General features: G+C 40.4%; 2 protein-coding genes across 8 annotated transcripts in view; one reads left to right on the top strand and one right to left on the bottom strand.

Moving 5' to 3' along the window:
- Nucleotides 1-141: 141 nt before the first annotated feature.
- stx4 (syntaxin 4) lies at nucleotides 142-4,381 on the bottom strand. The gene is made up of 10 exons (XM_077549820.1): nucleotides 4,136-4,381; nucleotides 3,119-3,223; nucleotides 2,908-3,007; nucleotides 2,743-2,817; nucleotides 2,421-2,491; nucleotides 2,232-2,340; nucleotides 2,077-2,150; nucleotides 1,796-1,933; nucleotides 1,568-1,678; nucleotides 142-872 (listed from the first exon to the last, which is right to left on the bottom strand). Exons 1-10 carry the CDS (start codon nucleotides 4,163-4,165, stop codon nucleotides 795-797), a joined length of 891 nt encoding a protein of 296 aa, XP_077405946.1. The 5' UTR covers nucleotides 4,166-4,381; the 3' UTR covers nucleotides 142-794.
- Nucleotides 4,382-5,124: 743 nt separating this feature from the next.
- arhgap44b (Rho GTPase activating protein 44b) overlaps nucleotides 5,125-16,660 on the top strand; it is a 30,255-nt gene continuing 18,719 nt past the window's right edge. For 6 of the 7 annotated variants that reach the window (XM_077550740.1, XM_077550739.1, XM_077550738.1 and 3 more), the window contains exon 1: nucleotides 5,125-5,399. In XM_077550740.1, coding sequence (XP_077406866.1) covers nucleotides 5,347-5,399 — 53 coding nt within the window. In that variant the 5' untranslated portion in view covers nucleotides 5,125-5,346. Of the gene's footprint in view, nucleotides 5,400-16,047; nucleotides 16,143-16,660 lie in introns of those variants that run through there. The other variant, XM_077550734.1, reaches the window with a different exon arrangement.

The following is a 16,660-nucleotide window of genomic DNA, read 5'->3' as shown; positions in this document are numbered from 1 at the left end:
TTTAGTCATTTAATATAATTAGCCAATTACTGGTATCATGGAAGTGGACATGTTTTGCTTTGACGGGCACACGGGCCTTGAGTTTGACACCTGTGGTGTCACACTACACTTTTCTCTTTTGAATAACACAAAACTATAAAAGACATGGCAGCATTTTATTGTAAGACCAAAGTCACAGTAATACAAGTAAGTCAATACTTGCTTTTTCCCCAAATGAAACTTCAGAATTGTTTCATTGGAACGGCAGCCCAAGTTTGACTGAGCAGAAAAGGACGAAAAAAAACATTTAGACAGTTTCAGTGCACGACGAGATGTTTAAGAATTTAATGTGCTCTTTAGCAATGCCACACGTCCCAAGTTCAAGTGATAAATACAAAAACTGGTCCGTGATGCTATTAAAATCCAAAGGGGATGGGGGGGGGGGAGCTGTGGGGGTACAAACATCTGTATTTACACCACATAATTACACCAAGGCGGTTTGTTCTAAAATAGGAAGTTTGCGTGAACAGCACCATACATTATGTACAATTAGTTATAAAAGAGAGACCCCTTTGTCCTATAAAACCAAAAATGTTCCCGAGTACTGATCGATCAGCGCTGCTCAGGCTCCAGTCTGATTGGGGGGGGGGGGGTGCTGGTGCTGCTGTAACAGTCCTGCTCTTGATGAATGGGACATTTTTACAGGGACGAGCGACACCGGGAAGGCCGACAATGTGTTAGCGAGGCAAACGCAAGGCGCTGGCTGGGCACGTTCCTAAGTGAGCCAGACCTCGCGTTACGTGCGGCCGTCTGCGTCAGGAGAAGGTGGCGGCCAGCGAGATGGCGAGGATGATGATGACCACGGCCAAGCAGATTGCGATCCAGATCTTTTTCTGCACCGGAGCAAAGAAAATCAGGTGCGTGACATCAAACGTGCAAAATTGTGTTTCAGTATTGTGTGAGTAGAAAAAATCCTTTGCATTTCAATTGTGTCATAGTGAGTTTTTTTTTTTATGTTCAGTTTTAATTACTTTTTAGAGCAAGTTTGTTTGGTTTTTATTAAATTTTAGAAAATGCTTACTTTGAGTTTTTATTAGTTTTAGTTTTAGTTTTAGTTTTTTTTAAATTGTTGCGCAATATGTAAAAACATTGTTTACATTTTTTTAATGTAATTAGTTTTCATTACTATTATATGTCATTCACTGCCATTGACTGCTGTAGACAAAAAAATCATTTGAACTATTTCTATTAGTTTAACTTTTTTTTAAAACTTTTGTTAATAAGAGTATGAAAACCTAGATTTTTTTATTGTACATTTAGAACAGATATCAAATAAATAAAGATAATAAAAAATTTGGGGCATCAGGCGAATACAATTTTTCATCGTAATTAATCGCATGACTTCACAAGTTAACTCACGATTAATCACACATTTTATATCTGTTCTAAATATACAATAAAAACAATCTAGGTTTTCACTCTTAACAAAAGTGGGGAAAAAAATTTAACTAATAAATAGTTCAAATGAATTTTTGACGTCTATAGCCGTCAATGGCAGTGAATGAGTTAAGTAAAAAAAAAATGTTACCTTGCGTGCTTTCTGTTGATATGTAACCGCTTTTTCTGTATTATCCTTAGCCTTTTCCACATAGTTGGACGACTGCTTGATGTTGTGTTCGATCTGGTCCACCATCTCCCCCTGCAGGACACAAGAGGTACTGAAATGCTATCAAACACTACCGAAGCACGTACGTGATGTTATGCCAACGCATCAAAATTGAAGAATAAAAATAAAAAAATCAGCCGAATATGCTACCTGAGCCTCCACCTCCATGGCCAAGTATTGAAACATGTCGTGAAGATCTCTGATGCTTCGTTCCAGCTTGAGGATCTCATCGTGCCGCGACTCGATCTCATTCAGTGCTTGTTTTGTGGCTTTGGCGTCACTCAAGATCTGCCACACAAATTCAACACTTAAGCTTAGCAACAGACTCAAATATTTTGCCAATACAGTCAAAGTACCTGTAAAAATAATTTTATACGATTTTGAAAAATAATCGAAATCAAAAATTTGCAAGGGCGTCCTCCTGTACTCACATTTTGCGTGAAAACGTCTGTCTGGCCGCTTTCCAGCATTGAATCCAGCTCCTCGTCCGTCACTGTGGTTCCAGCTAACAAAACAAGAGAACGTCAATTATTAAATCATCTTTTGCACAGGTATCAGTTAGCGACGAGGTGCGTGCGCGACTCACTGATCTTGAGTTGCCTCTGTATCCTCTCCACGTTGCGATCTCGGTACTGCGACTGGATGGTGTTGCAGTGGCCCATCAGTTCCACAAACTCCCTGGACAGGACGGCGTGCTGCAGAAAAATTTGAAAAGGGAGGAGCGCTCGGGTCAAAAGTCCTTTGGAGGGGGTCTTAAAAGGACGTGGGGCACCACCTGAGTGCGTTGCATGCGAGCGTTGACGGACACATATTTGCCATCGTCGTCTCCTTTCTTGGGCTCGATGCCTGCAATCAAACATAAAAAAATATCTCAATTTTTTGCAAAAAAATAAATTAAAAATAAGAATCTGAATTTAATAGGTTCTTCCCTTTGTTTATAGAAAACAAATAATAAGAATGACTCAAAACAGGCTCTTTTTTATTTTATTTTATTTTTTACCTCCTTTATATGGGATGGAATCAGGAGAAATAAAGCAAAAATAATAATAAATGAATAATATAAAATACATTTCAAACTACAGGCGTGTGACATTTACTCTTCAATTTCCGGTGGATTTGACCGGCCAGCGTTTTGATCTCGTCTCGTAGCGTCTGCAGCTCTTTCTTCATGCCTGCAAAGATGACAACGGAAGAAGTTGTCTTGTGGAGTGTACAATTAGGACATATCGCACACAAAAAAAAAAAAGACAAGCACGTCTCACCCTCCTCGGGCAGCGCCACTCCCAGAACGGTCTTCTGCTTGTTCTCAAGGTTGCACACCATTCTCTTCAGGCTATAAAGCCCCTCGTGGATTTCTTGTACCTGCACATGGCCAAAAAAACGATACACTTTTAGTACCGAGTTGCCAACCGGTTCTGTGGAACCCCAGTTTGGAAAGCAGTCACTCGCAAACTCATGAAAAGCTTTGTTCACCTTTTTAAAGAAGCTCTCATTGTCCTTTTCCTCCTTGGCCGAAGAGCTTCCAGGTTTGATCATCAGAGATTTGCCCTCATCGTCGTCGTCCGAAGCGTCGCCTTTCTGCGTACATGGAAACGGAAAAAAATATATATATAAAAATGTGATTTTAGATTTAAATTTGACAAAACGGTGCTATTTTTGTAACAAAAAGATTGTGGTGTCTTACAGATTGGAATTTTATTTTGTTCTAATGGAGAAAGTTGACTTGAGACGCTTGTGATTTGAGTAATTAGCCAGTAAAAAAATAAATAAAATCAATTTTAAAAAACACACACACAAAATATGATATTAAATTGCCCTGTTTTACTGATAAGCAAAGATAGAAGTAAAAAAAACAAAAAAAACATTTTATTGATATTTCTCCCAGTACAAAAAAAAGAAGAAAAAAATACTGATAGTGAATTGTCTGTTTTGCCACAAAAAAAAGCAAAACTTAAACAGAATTTTCTTGTGATGATCACGTTCACAAAGTTGTAAATTGATATTTGAAAAAAAACAAAACATTTTTGGTTTATTCAGCAATACAAATAGAGCTTTCTGTTTCAAAGAAGTTGAATTTGCTGTCTTTTTTTGTTGTTGTTTTTAATGATTAGGACTTCACAAGGTTAAATGGTCCGTAAAATGTTTATTAACTACAACTATATGTTTTTCTACTTTTTTTTGGGTGACATTCGTGTTTTTGAAACTATATTGGTCCTGAGTTGAAAACCACTATGCCTTGCCGACCCCCCTTGCACATCCTCCAGCGGAAGTCACGGAAGAAGAAAAAACAACGCCCAAAGCGAGCGTGGAGGCAAAGCAAAAGGTCAAATTGTCTTAAGGGCATTTTAAACGCATTTGGATTCCGTCCCGATTTGGATGTTGTTGCATTGAGAAAGGTGACATTGGGAACCGTTACTCGACTGAGTTCTAAAATGCAAGCTAGCATGCTAAAGCTAAACGCTACTGCAATACTGTACTTGTCACACTTACGTTCCCCAGTTCTTTAGTTCGATCCCGCATTTTGGTTGGCTTCTAACCGCGCAGAGTGATGCCGGAAACGCCGCAGCGGTGCGCCGAAGTGTGTGGACTTGTCAGCGGGCTGGAAAAACATCAGCGATGAAAAGGTGAAAAGTTTTTAGTTTGGTTGTCATTCAAGAAGTTTACTTGTTGGGCTTTCGTCTATTCTTCTTCTTTGCCTCTTCTCTGGGGGTCTGAGGTGGACTTTGGACTCAATAGCGCTTTAAGCGACGTTGCTGTGTAATTGCAACATACGCACTAGGTAATTAATGTAGGTATGCGCTCCAACCATAGTGTTTTTTTCTTTTTCTTTTTTCTTTTAAATAACTGAGCTTTCGGCGGTGGGGGATGATATTATAAATAAATACATAGGACAATTTTGACATTTCAACCATTTTACCCACTTTTTCCGCAAATAGATGCTTTGAATGGCAATATTTGTATTTAAAATTTGGGAGTTTAGTTGTCAGACGTTATAGAAAACAATAAAACTGATTATTTTACTCAAACATGCAGCAAAATCGTATAAATTTTTCCGTGTCTTATTTTTTCAAACCTGAAGGGGCAAACCCCATTGATGACACACCACGAAACGAAAATGCTGCAGAAAATATTAATAGTAATACTGTACTGAAATAAATTATTTTTTATAAATGATGATATATATCACCCATTCAAATGCGTTGTGGGGGAAAAATGAATTCCCAAAACGTCAATATGTTTTCCATGAAAACCGAGGGAAAAATGAAAACAAAAACAAATATATTGGAATAACTGTGAATATGTGAATCCGCGGGTGCTTAACTGTTTTTATAATGTGTGCAAGACAAATGTGTATTTTGTTCGACATTTTGAATGACAACGCTCGTACGCTCAACTGAACGTTCGTGTGTTTTGTTGACTACACTTCCCATAATGCACTGGGCCGCCAGCGTCAAGCGCGGGAGGGAGGGAGAGGGAAAGCTGTCAGTGGCCGAGCACGGACGCGCAAATTCGGTCGACAAGCACCACCGCGGTCACCTCGGGAGCAGCGAGCGAGCGAGGCGGCCCCACGGACACACGCCGGCCGGCCGCCCTCGTCCCCGCCATGAAGGCAGGAGCGGTCGCTCGGCGTGGATGTGACGGCGGCGGACGTCATCCATGAGACCCCGCGGAGCTCGTGTGGCGCAGAAGAAGACGACAAGATGAAGAAGCAGTTCAACCGAATGAGACAGCTCGCCAACCAAACAGTGGGCAGGTAGGAAGGGAATGGATGGAGTCCGCGCTCGCGTGCACGTAGTGTGATTGATGGCGTGGACGCGCACGCACAGGCGCGGACATGATGTCCGTGGAGCGGTGGGCGCCGCCCCCTTACCCCCCACCCTTTCGGCACCCTGCAGTGATAAGAGGGGGGGGGGGGGGTTCTGTCATTAGCATGGCTGTCACGTATTGATCTGACAATATCTATCTATCTATCTATCTATCTATCTATCTATCTATCTATCTATCATTCAAAAGTAAACGTCTGTTTTTGTTATTGGAATTCATTCGATGTGTGTACCTAATTAAGTGACCAGTGAGTCATTTGAAATTGTGACGATGATACCATTAGACACACCTACCTTAAGTGCCATACAGGTGTTTCTTATGGCAGCCGTGTATCATTGTGGCATTTTCCACGGTAATCATGTTTTCAAATGTTCAACATTGCTGCGGTTGGTTCCTGTAGACAAAATGTTTTTTTTCTTTCTTTTGGTGTTTAGTTCCAGAAAAGCTTTTTTTTAATCCAGGACTTGAATTTGGTGTCCAAGTATTTAGCGGGCGTACCGGTTAAACACGGCGACACGTCATGTTTGATGAGAGGAGATGTGATTAATCCTGCTTAAAACCACAAAGTATGCAAACACTTTGCATTTCTTGGTTAGCGCCGTTTCTTCTTCTTTTCTTCTTTTTTTGTCTCCTGGTAAGGCTAACAGGCGCAGCTATCGGCCGTTTCTCAATATGAAGAACGCAGACTACGGTCTCGTGGACTCCTAAGAATGCGAGTCTCAATGTAACTTGGAACGGCTGTGTACTTGTTTTAAGTATCTTGGAATATTCATTATTAGCCTTCACAAGTATCCAACCGTTGGCATCCTTGGTTTAAGCTAGCCGACAAGAACAACATCTGGGTATTACGTGCGTTCTTGGTTTATTTGCACTTTCAGTTGAAACAGTACTTGATGACGTTTCACAAGATCACACGTAAGAACGGATAAAAACTGGTCTGGTGAGCAATCAATTATCTATTCTTTGTTTAGTGGTTTTCTACTTATTCATGTACTTTACCGCCACCTGCAGGCCCGGAGTGGAACATTCTCGACCGTCACCTGGGTTCATATTCGCAACGGTTTTCCATGTTTATTTTCTTTCTCTGACGGAATAATTTACTTGACTGTTTGGCCTTGGCGGAGGGCCGCTTGTTAGCGCCCGCGTCGACCACACAGCGAGAAAGTGGGTCGACTTGTCGCCTCTCATCGAGCGACGTGTTTGTTCAAACGTGAGCTGGGACCGCCGGCCTGCAGACAGAGCCCCTGAAAAAAAGATATTAGCGAGACGCAGAAGCTCATCATCCTCGCGTTAATCTTGACATAGATGGAGCCCAGTGAGGTGCAACAATGCCGCTAATGACCGTCCTCACAAGCCACGCAATGATCTATTTTCTAAGATCATCAGAAGATGGAAGGACAAGCAATTTTTGTTCCCCCAATGGCGTCGCTCCCATCCAGATGTGGGTCGCCAGAGGTTCAGACGCAGTTCAGCTCATCTCCGAAACAGCAAGCGTGCCGCGTTAATCCCGCCTAAACTGTGTGACTGAGCGGCAAAGTGTAAAGCCAAAGCGTGGAGGATGAGCGGGGGTGGATGACGCGTCCTCTTTTACTTCATTCACCGTTTCCACGGCGACGACGCCGCCGTACAGAGAAAGAAGGCGCTTCAAGGCACGAGGTCCACATTGAACAGAAGACAGAAAGTATGGAGGCCCCCGGACATGACGTGAGGAATTTGTGGCCATGAACTAGGTATAGCAAATATATAAGAAAATGACGATGAGGGATGGAGTAAGCGTAAAAAGAGTCGAACTGGTTTTGATGAACCACGTTCAACCCGCAGGCGATACAAATGGAGAAATTGTTTGTGTTGCATTTGAAAGTCATTAGCGGCTGTCAGCTTCTCTGAGTGAAGACGCGACTCGGAATGACTTTTTCTTTAATGGCTTCATTCTTTTTGCTCATTTATTTTTTCATGCCTAATTTCAGTCATGGCTGTCCACGCAGTTTGAGTTTCAGCTCCGGCTTTTTTCTGTTAGCTTTTATGCTTCCTGACTTGGGATTTTCTTTCATTTTCCAAAAATGGCGTGTTAGCATGCTAGGCTCACGACAAATATTTCAAACTCAGTTCAAGTCGTGACTACTTTGGTTTTATTTGACTTGGCGACAGTAGCACGAGGAGGAGGAGGAGGAGGAGGAGGAGGAGGAGGAGGAGGAGGGGGTATTATGGGATGCTCCCCGTGCAGCAGCATCTCTCGGGCGGCGTCCCAGCCTTCAGCGGCAAACTTTAATCTACTCAGTGGTTGGAATCACGACATCAGTAAAATGACCTTTTTTTCATTTGCTATTCCTTGCTTTGGCCTATATTTCAATTGTCAAAGTGCGGAGTTCTTCATGGTACTGTAAACAGTCCACTGTATACAATATTTAAAAATTGTTTTCTCGAGGTTTTTGAGTAGGCGAGTTTTTTGAGTGATGAGCCCCCCAAATTTTTTTTTAGAAAAAAATGTTTTGCTTTGTGACTAATTGGATTATTCATTTACTGTTAAAGTTGCTTATTAGTTGAAATTCTAAAAAGTAGTCTAGTATAGTATCGGAGCCATCAGGCAGAATCCTCATACCTCCAAAATCAACGGCAAAAACGTTGGGGTGAAACATTGCATCAGCAAAAAAAAGCAAGCCATTTTCAAGACTTTAGAGGGTTAGTAAAAAATATCACCCACACGTTTCGGCTGACCAATAGTACAGGTTTGCGGAAAAAATGTGATGAGTCACCAAAATCGTGAGATAGGACGTTCCGGTGAAATGAAACAATATATTTAAATAAGTATGTAAATGTAAATGCTATTTTTTTTAAATGATTATAAAAAAAATAAAATAATCATACTTAATTAATAATTAAATAACTAACTATGTATTACAATTAATTTAATTATTAGTCAAATATTATTTTTTTATACGTAGCTATATTCATGCTATTATCTACTGTACATACATCTATTGACACATTAAAAAAAAATTGATGCATAAATAAAACAAATGAAAAAAACAACTAAATTAAACGATGGTAGGAACAAAAAGGCAAACCGTTTTTCACTCAAAAGAAAAATCGGTAAATAAGTAACTAATCTCAAAACGCCCCTTCAAAATCAGCAATATGGCCACGCCCCCTCCCTCTTCCATGTCTTGGTACTTTGCCCACCTATGTCCCTTCACTGTATTAGTTGACTTGGTGGTCCGTGTCATCTAACTTGCTTTGATTAGACGGACGCATCACAAAGAGACGTGGGACGCTCTTGCTGTTTGTCCTCCGCATGTAATCCCATCACGGACGTCCCCATGAAGCACACAACCTTCATGAGTCGTGTGTGTCTTACAAACATGACAAGCATTGCACGTCCAAAGTTTGTTTATGGTCACGCACGGACGAGTTTGAGTTGTTTTTGTCTCCGCCAAAAAGCTGGAGAGCGTTGACTGTGTCTGATGCAGCTGTGGTGGAACACGCCTATGTTGCCGCGGCGACCGGGGTGACGTTAGCCGCCCAGCTGTAGGCGTGCTCCTGAGAGCTCGCCTTGAGAGCTGAGAGAACATACAGAACAGGAAGTGACATCACAGGCAGGGGTGCGGCACTTGCTGCGGACGCTTGATGAGAGCCAGGACCGCTTCTGGAATGTTCCGTTCCATTCAGGAATGATGAAAACGTCTCCATTTTTTTTAAATTTGGATCTGTTGAAACAATCAGGGCAGCGTTTGGCGAGTGACACGAGGGCGCCATGCAACGCTTCACCGAGTGACCTCATTCATGTGTTTCCACGGCAACGGTCGTGGCCTCTTGTAACCATGGCAATGGCTAAGGGTGATTCCCCATGTCCATGTGTCACTATGACCTTCAAAGATTTTTTTTTTTGTCACATTACTGATTTGTATATGCTCCAATGCACTTCCAATGAACAGGATCGTTATCAGGCTTATGAGCTTCAGGTGTGTTGGAGTCTGGAGAAGAGAAACATCCAAAACCTGCAGGACTCCGTCCCTCGAGGACCGAGTTTGGACACCACTGCATTAATCCCATAAATTATTATTTATTTTATTGTAATGCCAGTGATTTGACCCCCCAAAATATGACTGTAATTCCAATGTTTATTTACAAAATTACATGTGTAATAAATAAAGTAAACATGAGGATAATCCCATAATATTCCGATTTACTTTAATATAAGAAATATATTTTGCTTGTAAAAATAATCTTACTTTAATCCCGTAATATTAGGATTTTTTTTTAAATATTGAAATTATAACTTTACATAAAAATGACTTTATTTCCCATAAATTATAAAATTATAATTTTGGTCTAAAAAAAAATCACATTAATTTAATTAAAATACTTCTAAAAAATACTTTATTCTGTAATTTATTATTAAAATACCTCCATAACAACAACAAAAAGTGACTTTAATTTTGTCATATTCCAATTTATTTTCTTATGATGTTACAATTTTTTATCATTCATTTATATGACCTGACCTGTAAAAAGTAAATCCTGGAATGCCGCCTTGCGAGTCAGGCGATGAGTCAGCGCTCAGCGGACTTTTCCACCGGCCGCCTCGTTCCTTCCCGAGCAGAGACCGATGAGTGCATCTCAGGATGTTCTGTCTGGGAGCAACAGCGGACGTGGATGTTATTTATGTCCCTCGCTAAACATTCAAAAGGGACAATATTTACTGCCATTGATTCATGTCTGCACTTTCATAAGCCAATTGGATGAAAGTAGAGCGACATGGCTCTTAAGCAATCAATCAGGTTTGGGACTTGACCAGAGGTGGGCAGTGTATGGCTATTTTAATTTGGTTATTAATGGATTGAATTCTAATTAATTGAACAATTATGTCATAAAATATAACATTATTATTATTAGTATTTTCTTTTTAAAGACAGGACTCTGTATAATGCTCGGTGGGCCGTATGTGGCCCGCGTGCCATACTTTGCCCACCTGTGTTCTAGCTGCCAAGGGGAACCACTTACTGCAGTTGTTTACATCGTTGTAAGTAGCTAACAACAACCTTGTAAGGCGTGTTCATCTTTCAATTAATTCCAGAGACTTCGCTATGTTGCCTTGTTTGCGCGTAGCAGCTGCAACAGATCCCGAGGCGTCATCTTGTGTATGTTCCTCCTCAGAAGGCCTTCGGCGTCCCTCCGGACATGACGCCTGATGGAAGCGCAGCTGACATTTTCAAAAAGACAACCCCCCCCCCCCCTCCCATACGCCAGTCGCAGTTGAAGGATTATGTTCTCGCCCTGCAGAATACAAACTGGCATCTCTCTGCTTGAAATAGCTAGCATGCTAAAATGCTAACATGATTGTAGTGAAGGGAAGTAACTAAGTACAAAACTTTTTACTTTTACTCCCTACATTTGAAAACAGAATTTAATCCGTTCAGAGAGCAATAAGGATGACATGTCAAATCGGTAAAATTACCGAATGAACAATACTGAGCTCTACAGAAAAAAAAAATAATAATAATAATAATTTAATCCATTCAGTGAGTGCTTTTGCGAACCAAAATATTTGCCAGCTGAGGTCATGTTGAGGTCATTCAAATAAACTGAAATAAAATTAATAAATTTTTAGCCAAGCAAGTCCCGAAATCCTAAAACTGCCGACTTAAGTCTGATTCGAGTCAAGTCACATGAGTCGGGTCCCGTTCCTGCTAACGTCGAGGAACGAGGAATGTGGGTCGCAACGAGGAGGAGAGGCCTTGCGGGGAGCGCCATAAATATCTACCTGCTTTAAATGGCGCTGGCTGCTTTATTGGGAGCTCGCTGTAAACGAGTCCACGCGGACCCAGAGGAGCTGAGACGAGCCCGAGGCCACTTGACGCTTTGAAAAATGCACACCATCCTCCTCTCTCTTTATTTCGTCAAACATGCGGATAGCTGCCTTGAGACAAAGAAAGTGAGAGAGCATCCTTAGAGATGTTGTTGGATGGTGCTGTGTGCTTGCGACACACGTGCTTGATGGGGTAAAAGCAGGTGAACATCAGTATGCGTCATCACTTTATTTAATATTCAAAATAGGGGTTAGGCCAACTCGTTTTTTTTGATGAAATTGATATTTATAATTGATACTTATAACTGCTTTTAGTTATTTAGCAAAAAATAATTAAATACAGATTTAGATTCATGTAATCAAAATAAAATTGTAACTCATTAATTCTTATTTTTCATTGTATCATCAATTTAATTATTTATTAACCACTTTGTTATTGAAATATTTTTATATCGTGTTGAATGGTACCATTTATTTATTGATATAAAGCAATAAATTATTATTTATAATTAAATTATTTCTTCAAAACATAAACAGTCTATTTCAATAATAACGTAAGTCCGGCTAAACCGTAAATCATGTATGTTGTTAAAAATGATTATAAATTAAATTAATATTTATAAGTAATATTTATAATTTCTTTAATGAAAGCAATTTATTTTTTTCTAAATAAATACAGATTTATATTTATGCACTCATTTTTCAAAAATAAAATAACTAATTAATTCTCATTTTTAATTGTATTATTTTTCCATTACTTTAATTATTTATTAGCCACTTTGTTATTGAAATATTTTTTTATATTTTGTTGGATGGTTTATTTGACCAATGCAGCATTTTTATTTTTATTTTTAAATTTCCAACTAATTAACTAACCAATTATTTAATTAGCTAAATGAATTTAAAAAGGTTAACACACATTTGAATGAACCAAATTTTAAAATTCTGGTAAATTAGTGTAACAAACTTTACTGTACTGTTGATCATCTACATAAATGCAGCCGGATTGAAGAACAGAGCGGGTCTTATGCGGCCCACAGACCGCACTTTGCCCACCCACCTCTGTTTTAAAGGCACACTTTACGATCACCTAAACCACCCCAAACCACCAGGGGGCAGTATATCACCACCATTGCATGTCCTTGGCTAGAAGTTTGCATTCAACTGACCTTTTTATTATCTATTTGACAGAATTTCATCACTCTATCAAAAACATTATTTTACTTCTTTGTTTTACATTGATTTTGATAATAATATACGATAAACATAGCTATTGTGTCCCCATCATTTTTATTTTTTTTTTTGCATGGATGCCTTGACACGCCAGTACATACCGCACAACGCAGCCACATTTTGTTTGCTTTGCGGTCGTAAAGCAAGCACATGTCACAATGCCATTAAACCGCCACTAACAAACCTTTCATTGTTGCTTTACAGATGCAACACTCCGCTTTGACTGTCACTTATAAATCAAAGGCAGAAATTCCGATTTTTTTTCTCTCTCCTTAAGGGACTTAAGCAAGAAAAGAAAACATCTGAATTGCACATTTTAAACGCCTCCTACTTCTTGTATTCAAATAGCTGCATGGAAGAAGTGTTGTTATTTTTAGCACGGCTGAATTATTGATGCTGTCGGTGAGAGAAACATTAAAGCTTGAAGTTGGAGCTGCCGCAATAAGTTCTGTGACGGAACTAGAACCTCAGCACTTATTCACCAAATCCATGACAGGAAGTTCAAACTTTATTTTCCGTTTATCTATTATTTAATGTGTTTGTCCTCATTACGGTTGGTCAATGGTCAACTGTCGATTTTCTTTTTTCTCGTCGTGGGTCGAGGTACCACGATGGAATTTGGAGCACAGCCCGCTTTGTTCTTGTGCAGAGAGGTCGGAGGAGTGGGGCCAGGGGGTCCGGTGGGAGGGGGGCGGGGGGGGGGGGGGTGAAAGTCCTTCTCTGGGGAGCCGCTGGACACTTTAGCAACTTTGGACCGTGAGCGGCATGTTGATGAGCTCTTCTTTCTGGGCCAGCTCCAGCTCCGGGCTGGGTTTGCGCGTCACGTGACCCTCATGCTTGTCATGCAACACCAGTACAACACCAGCGGCACCAGTGCAGTGTGATGGGACCACGCGGGCCAGCTAGGGGGGCGTGATCAATAGTTGGCAGCGAATCGGGTCCACGCCCACACTCGTGCGCTATCGAGCTGCCTCGCATTTTTCCCTGGGATTTTCTTTATTGCCCTCAAACAATTTTGAGGGTCTTAATATTTATCACGTTTGCTACCGTAGCCGTCGCGCCAGAGATATTGTGTGTGCGTGTTGCAGTTCCCTCAATTTTCCCACATTATTGCAACACATGACATCATCGTTCTGACGTTCGAGACAAATTGCGCACTTGTACAAATTGCCAGGCCGCAAAGTCAATTCTCTGTCTCGGTGCTAATTAACACACATTATCAATCAATCTTACATTATGTTGTCATGTCATAAGCGTGTGCGTGGATGTATGTGTCAAGTGGAATTCCTACCTCGTTATGCCTCCAAGCAGCTGTCAATCACCACCTCTTGCCTCATCACAGCTCGTGCGTCTCACCATGTAAAGTGCACTCATTCAGCATATAAAAAAAAAAAAAAAAAACCCGGCTATTCTGCCTGCCCGTCGATGACATCATCCCAGAAAGTATTTCCTCCTGCTCTGTGGTTGCCATGGAGACCACTGGCTGGTTAACAATGGGCGCAGACTGAAAGACCTATTAGTCACATCACTGCTAATCCTGACATTGAGGCTGACAGTGTTTCTGTGATGAGGTGGAGGAAGTACACGCACATACTACAGTATACATATGTTGCTACAGAGATGCACGTCTGAAACACAACGAAATGCTCTCAAGCACTGAAATAAGTCTACACCCAATAATGAAAGACTCTCATAAAATATACTGTAATATGATCATATAATATACCGCAATATGAGTTTCAGTAGTGTGTATGTGAATATTTCACTAATTAGCATCAGAGCGTTTCAGTAGTGTGTGAGAGTGCTTTAGTAGTGTGTGTGTGTGTGAGAGAGTGTTTCAGTATCATGTGAGCAAAAAAATCAGTGTGAGAAAATATTTGCAGCAAAAAAAAACTTATAGGTATTCAGTAAGATGTGAGTGTTTCGATTGTGTTTGAGAGAGTGTTTCAGTAGTGTTTGAGCAAAAAATTCAGTAGTTAGCATGAGAACATTTAAGCTAACGTGTGTGTTTCACTAGCGATGTGAACCCAAAAAAATCAATAGTGCCCCTGAGAGTGTTTTACTATAGTGTGAATGAGAGTGTTTCAGCAGTGTATGTGGGTAAAATCAATTCAATATTGTGTGTGAGAGCATTTTATTAGTGTGTGAAAGTTTTTTAATTCCATGTGTGTGTGTGTGTGCGAGAGAGAGAGATTTTCAGTTGTGTGCGATAAACAAATTCAGTAGTAAGCATAATAACATTTTAGCAGCGTATGTGTGTGTTTTAGTAGTGTATATGAGTTTAAAAAAATCACTACTGTTAAGGAGAGCGTTTTAGTAGTGTGTATGAGAGTGTTTCAGTAATGGGTGTAAGAGGATTTCAGTAAAAAAAAAAAAAAAAAAGCAATAGTCACTGTGAGAGCATTTCAGTAGTGTGCATGAAAGCAGTAGTTTGTTTAAGAGCATTTCCGTAGCGTAAATGAAAGCAGTAGTATGTGTGAGAGCATTTCCGTAGTGTACATGAAAGCAGTAACACACAGTATCAATCAAACAAGCTATCAAGAAAGCAGTAGTATGTGTGAGAGCATTTCAGTAGTGTGCATGAAAGCAGTAGTTATGTGTGAGAGCATTCCAGTAGTACACATGAGAGCAAGAAATTGAATAGTGTTTGAAAGAATTTCAGTAGCGTGACTGTTTCAGTAGAGTGTGAGAGCATTTCAGCAGTGTGCATGAAAGCAGTAGTATGTTTAAGAGCATTTCCGTAGCGTAAATGAAAGCAGTAGTATGTGTGAGAGCATTTCCGTAGTGTACATGAAAGCAGTAACACACACTATCAATCAAACAAGCTATCAAGAAAGCAGTAGTATGTGTGAGAGCATTTCAGTAGTGTGCATGAAAGCAGTAGTATGTGTGAGAGCATTTCAGTAGTACACATGAGAGCAAGAAATTTAATAGTGTTTGAAAGAATTTCAGTAGTGGGACTGTTTCAGTAGAGTGTGAGAGCATTTCAGTAGTGTACATGAAAGCAGTAACACACACTATCAATCAAACAAGCTATCAAGAAAGCAGTAGTATGTGTGAGAGCATTTCAGTAGTGTGCATGAAAGCAGTAGTAAGTGTGAGAGCATTTCAGTAGTATACATGAGAGCAAGAAATTGAATAGTGTTTGAAAGAATTTCAGTAGTGTATGAGCACAAAAAATAACAGTAGTGTGACTGTTTCAATAGAGTGTGAGAGCATTTCAGTAGTGCCTGCGAGAGTGTTTCAGTTGCGAACGTGAGAGGTCATCCTGATTAAGTCCCCGACCGCCCACCATAAATTTACAGTTAGACTAACGTGCATCCAATGACACACACGGTAACACATATGCAATTCTGTGACACAGACACGCGCACGCACTCAGGTGTGCGTTGTTGTCACGGTGACAATTATCAAGCAGATTGATGGCTGATGAAGCAAAGAAGTGAAAGGACCAGATAGTCAGGTCTCATTCTTTCCTCCCTATGCCCCCTCCTCCTCTTACTCTTCCTCATCATCCTCCTCCTCCTCCTCACTCGCTGCCTCGCCGGGCCTGAAAGCAGGCGCCGTCCCGCCTGCTAGCGAGGGGATGTGGAAGAGAAAGCTGCGGATCAGCAGGGCTCGAGCTGCGCTTGTGTGAGTTTTTTTTTTTTTTTTTTTTTTGTAATATGTCCAGCAGGAAGTGAGGGAGGGAGGACCGATTGGAGCGGGCTGATAACTTTATTGATCGCTCGTCACTTGAGGCTGTTGAGGTTTTGACCTTATTTAACGATCAAATCAGTGAAAACAAACATCGAGGAGAATACTCGATTACTCATCTTGATGCTGCGTAAATATGGTAACATTTTGCGTTTGAATAGAAAAATAATTATGTAACATAATTGGTCTAATGACTAAAATAGTTTGGCTGTTAGCATGAATGATAAATGCTTTATTTTTTTCACACAAGTAAAATTGTTGTGTTTTTGTTGTTGACTTGATGTAGATGTTTGATTCTACTTTTTTACTCACTCTTGAGTACTCACCGATACCAAATACTGATACCATTAGTAGTTGTTATACATAAAATTTCAACACAATGACCTTTCTTTCTTTCTGACACACGTGGTGATTCACCAACGTGTCTAGCAGCTGCAGTACAGCGCCAACTACTG

Source organism: Vanacampus margaritifer, chromosome 18 (genome assembly GCF_051991255.1).
Source record: "Vanacampus margaritifer isolate UIUO_Vmar chromosome 18, RoL_Vmar_1.0, whole genome shotgun sequence".
Lineage (NCBI taxonomy): Eukaryota > Metazoa > Chordata > Actinopteri > Syngnathiformes > Syngnathidae > Vanacampus > Vanacampus margaritifer.
Note: the sequence above shows the minus strand (reverse complement) of the source record. Positions and strands in the feature narration are given on the sequence as shown.